At 38.7% G+C, this 6000-nt stretch overlaps 1 protein-coding gene and 1 pseudogene across 2 annotated transcripts in view; both read left to right on the plus strand.

Annotated features, from left to right (window-relative positions):
- The window catches only part of LOC128022257 (eukaryotic translation initiation factor 4 gamma 3), a 48358-nt gene extending 46390 nt beyond the window's left edge, over positions 1–1968 (plus strand). For both annotated transcript variants that reach the window (XM_052609613.1, XM_052609614.1), the window contains exons 31-34: positions 336–482; positions 573–654; positions 739–885; positions 967–1968. In XM_052609613.1, coding sequence (XP_052465573.1) covers positions 336–482; positions 573–654; positions 739–885; positions 967–1148 — 558 coding nt within the window. In that variant the 3' untranslated portion in view covers positions 1149–1968. The remainder of the gene's footprint in view (positions 1–335; positions 483–572; positions 655–738; positions 886–966) is intronic.
- A 1364-nt stretch (positions 1969–3332) lies between these two features.
- Positions 3333–5133, plus strand: LOC128022268 (cleavage stimulation factor subunit 1-like; annotated as a pseudogene).
- The last annotated feature ends 867 nt before the right edge of the window (positions 5134–6000 follow it).

The raw sequence follows: 6000 nt of genomic DNA on the forward strand, positions 1-6000 counted from the left end.
ACGACTTTATTCCACAATTCATCTCCTCTGCATCCACTGACACATAAATCCATGTAAACCGTGTATGCTATTCTGTGTCAGCTACATCACGTGGACACGTTGTTTTTGTTCAAATCAAAGCGTAAACAACATAGAAAACATATACGCCTGACACAGCTGACACAGAATATCATACGCTGTTTACATACAGTTCAAATTAAGAATTAGGCTGTTGTTCAAATTATGATGGAACCCCTGATGACAGAATTGTAATTTTTGGGTGAACTAACCCTTTAAGGAAAAATGCGCTTTTGAACACACAATCAACCAGCTGTACCTTTTCCCACTTTTTCCAGAAGTTAGAGTTCACCATATCAGAAGTCTCCCCTGTGTCCGCGGCCTCAGCTAAACCCAGCCTCAGTCCTGAGGAGCTTTTCAAACAGCTAGAGCACCTCCTGCTAGAAGACATTGCTAGTGACGAACAGATCTTCGACTGGGTTGAGGTGAGATTGATCAGAAAGTCCTATCAAGCAGATCCGCAAAGCCAACGTTTTCAAGAAAATGCAAGGCTTAAAAGCTGCTTTTCTTTTTAGGCTAATTTGGACGAATCTCAAATGAGTTCATCTCCATTTCTGAGAGCGTTAATGACGGCTGTTTGTAAAGCAGCCGTTAAAGGTGAGCAAACTACTTACCCTACTTAAACAGCTTCATCTCCATCTTCTTTTCTCCAATTACTTTAGTCTTTTTTTTCCTCTTCAGATGAAAGCACGTGCTGTAGAGTGGACACTGCTATCATCCAGAGACGCCTGCCTATATTACATAAGTACCTTAACTCAGACACCGAGCGGCAGCTGCAAGCACTTTATGCTCTTCAGTCTTTGATTGTCGCCCTGGATCAACCTCCCAGTATGTAGCAGATAAAAATAAAGATGACAAACTGAACTAAAGATTTCTAGGATTGTAATCTTTCTCTACGTCTGTCCACAGATCTACTGCGAATGTTTTTCGATTGTCTTTACGATGAGGACGTTATTTCGGAGGACGCTTTCTATCAGTGGGAAACAAGTAAAGACCCGGCGGAACAGCATGGAAAAGGCGTAGCACTGAAGTCTGTCACCGCGTTCTTTACCTGGTTACGTGAGGCGGAGGAGGAGTCTGAGGATAATTGACACAAGCAGGTGGCCGACGCCCAGGGGCCCCCTACTGACACAAACGAAAAATGCATCCAGACTAAACAGGTCCAGCCATAGACAGACTTACTCCTGCAGACACAGGAACTTTGACTTTGAAACGCTGGCCAACTTGAGCTGGAACTCTCTACGCAACAGAGGGAACACTTAATTATTGTATCATATATAGAAAATATTTTTGTTTTAAAGTTTCACTTTTTTTTTCTTTTGTTACTTTTAAAAGAAGAGACTTAAAATAGGGATTCTTTAATTTATTATTTTTTTAAGAGACTGCAAGTACGGAGTTCTATTTAACATTTGCAGGCAAAAAGAACATTGATATAAATAACAGAAATAAACATGTATCATAACAATAATATTAATTTTGTTTAAATGTGTCAGCAGCCGCCCTGGATTCATGTGATCGACCTTTAAACAAATAAAATATTTCCTCCGAAATAAATAAATGCATACATCTTCGGCCCGAGGTGGGGACTGGTCCAGGATCGGCTAATGTTGCTGAAGTTTCAGGATGTTTTGAGAAACACCCACCACTGGTTCTTCTGCTTCGGCTTTTGCTCGACGAACTTTCCAAGTAACATGGCAAACACAGTAAAAATGAATATGCATCCTGAATGGAATGATAAGAATTCAGACATCAATATGGCTTGTATGCTTTAAGGTGAAGTACAAACACTAATGCAAGTCAGAGCATTGCCAGGATTGCTCAGTGTACTTGTGATGAAGAACTACAGAGGAAATGTAAAGCTTGTAAATACATTAAAGAGAAAGAAAAAAAAAAAAAAGATCTAAAAATCACCATGATGCTGTGCTGTTTGTTTTTGCAGGGAAATTTACAGGATTCAGCAGTTCAGATATATATAAATATTAATTATATGTTTTAGGATATATTATTTGCATTTTTTTTACTTCATTTCCTAATTGACTATAAAGCATTACGTAATCAAACCAGTTTTATTAATATTGAGTTAGTTTAATTAGTCATAGAGTGTGATCAATATTTGTTAAAAAAAAATTTCTAATATCATAAATATTATTTGTGTGAAAATGTAACAATAACAACCAGTCAGAGTCTTTTACTTTAAGTCAGCCGGAGACTTTTAATTTATCAGGTTTATTCCCACGACTCCACCATATCTGCGTACGTCGTGACGTCAGACGTCCAAAGCGTGGGGGCGCTCCTCCTTAAAGTCGCAATTTGGTAAGTCGTTAATTAAATACAACATTAAAATAAATGAAACTCCGTTTATATAGTAATTGTTGTATACTTCATGTCTTATTTAAAAAAAAAAGACATAAACCACCTTTAAAACGATTCGCTGCTACTGATATCACTTAACGTTTAAATTTAATGCACTTTAGTAACATCAAATTAAGTAACACTTTAGTAACATTAAATTTAATTAAATGGACTTGAGTAACGTTAGACTGAACAACAGTGTGTCTGTTTTGAATCTAAGTTACCAACCTAGACAACATTTTGCACATGTTGTCTAAGTGGGGAGCTCATGAGCTTTTTTTTTTTTTTTTTAACTGCAATCTGAGCTTTTCTGCCTTCCTTCGTTCAACTGCAGTCATCAAATAGCAAAGATGTTCCGGCCCAAGCCCAAACTGAAGGACAGACAGCACCTGTACAGGCTGATCATCAGCCAGCTGCTGTAATACAGATACACCAGCATCGCCAACAGCCTGATCAATGAGTTGAAGCCCCAGAGTGTGGTGTCTCCATCAGAGCAGCTCATGCTACTGGCCAGGATAGGTATGACTCCACTCTATACAAATTTGTAAATTTCTGAAACTTTAAGCGTTTAATATTTTTCCTAGTACTGTATAATTGTTAAATAACAGAATAAACTAAACCATTGAATAGTGTGCGTATATATATTTCTTTCCAACAAAGGATTCAATATTTGCAAGCAAAAGGGCAATAAACAAGAGGGTTATAATAGAAGTCCTTAAGTTTAAGAATGTTTTATTCTGAGTCAATCGAAAACACTTTGCAACATACACGATTCTAAAATAAGTGAGTAATTGTTTCTTCAAAAGTGATAGCAAAAAGAGCAGTTGTGTCAGTAAATGGACTTATGGACTTACCTCCTTATCTCTATATAGATATCTTTGTGAACAATTCGTCCAGGCATTGGCTTAAACTCTGGAGTTTAATACCCACACCTCAAAATCCATTCAACATCCAATGCAGAGCCATCGATTTTTTTTGATAATGCTTCAGTTGGATCTACATCACAATTCAGAAGAAAAAATTCAGTTTCATTGCGACTTCCGGTATGTTATTTATTCAAGTTGGACACCAATGAAACGGCCCAGCAGAACATGGAGAACCACCCTGTCATCAGAACCTTGTATGATCATGTGGATGAGGTCACATGTCTGGCTTTTCACCCGACCGACAGATCCTGGCCTCTGGCTCTCGTGATTACACGCTCAAACTCTTTGATTATTCAAAGCCTTCAGCAAAAAGAGCCTTCAAGCACATACAGGTATAAAATCTAACTAAATCATGACTCTAAATGAGTTTGAAAAGGTAAACGTGGAGTTTATGAGGTCATTTGTGGCCTTTCGTTTAATGAAGAAGTTTGCATGGATTTCTTTCTTCCTTTCATTTTCTACAGGAAGCTGAAATGTTGCACTCCATCTCTCTTAATCCGTCTGGGGATTTCTTACTAGTTGGCACACAGCATGCAACCTTGCGTCTTTATGACGTCAACACTTTCCAGTGTTTTTTGTCCTGCAACCCTCTGGATCAGCACACAGACACCATCTGCGGAGTCTGTTACAATCCCAGCGCTAACAGCTACGTCACCTGTAACACACATCACAGCCAGTGTAGCCCAGTTTCGGAAATGCATGACTCCTACGAGTTGGTTATGTTGATAATTAGTTCAAAAACACTGGTTAACGGTTTAAATCAGTCTGAAACATTGCCATGTATAATTAACATCATTAACTGGGAAAGAATAAATTTGTTTGTAAGTAAAATAGACTGAAATATACTGGAAAAAATCAGAATCTAACCAAAATTAGAGCCAGAGAATCTGAATCAAATTTAATCAGTAAACTTGTGTATGTTATAAGCATCTAGGAGTGGAAATAAAAATAATTTTATAATATGTGTTAAAAACAAAATGTGGGTAAAAAGTGCTAGTAGTTAATAATATTATTTTGGAACTTCCATTGGTCAGTTTGGGGTAAACCTTGACATATATGTTGGAAATACCATGTCTGTCTGTTTTTTACTGCGGCTCACGCACTCTGCCGCCTGCTCACCCTCATTGTGTTTCCTGTCATGCAGGTGCAGGTCTCAGTGGGCGACATACGCACCACACTCAGGGTGTTTTCTACCACACTGAGGAATATGTGCTGCTGCCAGACGAGCGAACCATCAGCTTGTGCTGCTGGGATTCACGCACTGCTGAGAGGAAGAACCTGCTCTCATTAGGCCACAATAACATTGTGCGCTGTATCGTACACTCACCCACCAACCCAGGCTTCATGACCTGCAGCGATGACTTCAGAGCATGCTTCTGGTATCGCCGCACCACCACGGACTAAGACACATCTGTGTGCTTTAAAAGCAAAAGTCTCTGAGCTTCTTTTATCAGCAGGTCCCAAACACTGCGTATGACTTCAGAGGCTTGTTTGCCAAGCCTCCATATCACTGAACGCACAAAACCATTTTTAAAAGCACCAGAGAGCTTATGACTGTGGTACCTTAGTATTACTGCCGGGTGGTGCTGTTTTACTACTATGAGTTCTGTCGTTTTCTTTACTACCATTTCATAACATCAGAACTATCAGCCGTAAAGTTGCATTGAAGCTAAAGACAGATTTTTTTATATTTGTGTCCGACAACAAGTAGATGAGTGTTATTCTGTCATGGCAAGTGCCTAGAATGTCATTTTTTCCGTTTTGGATATTAAAGGGATAGTTCACCCAAATAGCAAAATTAATTGTCATTAATATCTCACCCTCATGTCGTTCCAAACCAGTAAGACCTCCGTTTATCTTTGGGACACAGTTTAAGATATTTTAGATTTAGTCAGAGAGCTCTCAGTGCCTCCATTGAAGCTGTGTGTACGGTCTACTGTCCATGTCCAGAAAGATAAGAAAAACATCTTCAAAGTAGTCCATGTGACATCAGAGGGTCAGTTAGAATTTTTTGAAGTATCGAAAATACATTTTGGTCCAAAAATAGCAAAAACTATGACTTTATTCAGCATTATCTTCTCTTCCGTGTCTGTTGTGAGAGAGTTCAAAACAAAGCAGTTTATCATATCCGGTTTGCGAACGAATCATTCGATGTAACCAGATCTTTTTGAACCAGTTCATCAAATCGAACTGAATCGTTTTAAACAGTTTGCATCTCTAATACGCATTAATCCACAAATGACTTAAGCTGTTAACTTTTTTAATGTGGCTGACACTCCCTCTGAGTTCAAACAAACCAATATCCCGGAATAATTCATGTACTCAAACAGTACACTGACTGAACTGATGTGAAGAGACAACTGAAGATGAACACCGAGCCGAGCCAGATAACGAACAAAACATTGACTCGTTCACGACAATAGACTGACTCATATTCCGGGTAATCAATGCAGTGTGAAAGTGCAAAATCTAGCGACAATTGGGAACAATTACCGGAAAACACTTTACCCGTGTATTTTCCGGAATCGCAGTGTGAAAGGGGCTATAGCCGGCTGAATGTAGGCCTACTGGATCAGTAGATTTTCTTAAAGTCACAGTCTTTATATTAATTGAACTGCAACAACAAAGAAATCACTCACTGCTCTTGATTAAAACGCTTTTGTAA

Source organism: Carassius gibelio, chromosome A11 (assembly GCF_023724105.1).
Source record: "Carassius gibelio isolate Cgi1373 ecotype wild population from Czech Republic chromosome A11, carGib1.2-hapl.c, whole genome shotgun sequence".
NCBI classification, from domain to species: Eukaryota; Metazoa; Chordata; class Actinopteri; order Cypriniformes; family Cyprinidae; genus Carassius; species Carassius gibelio.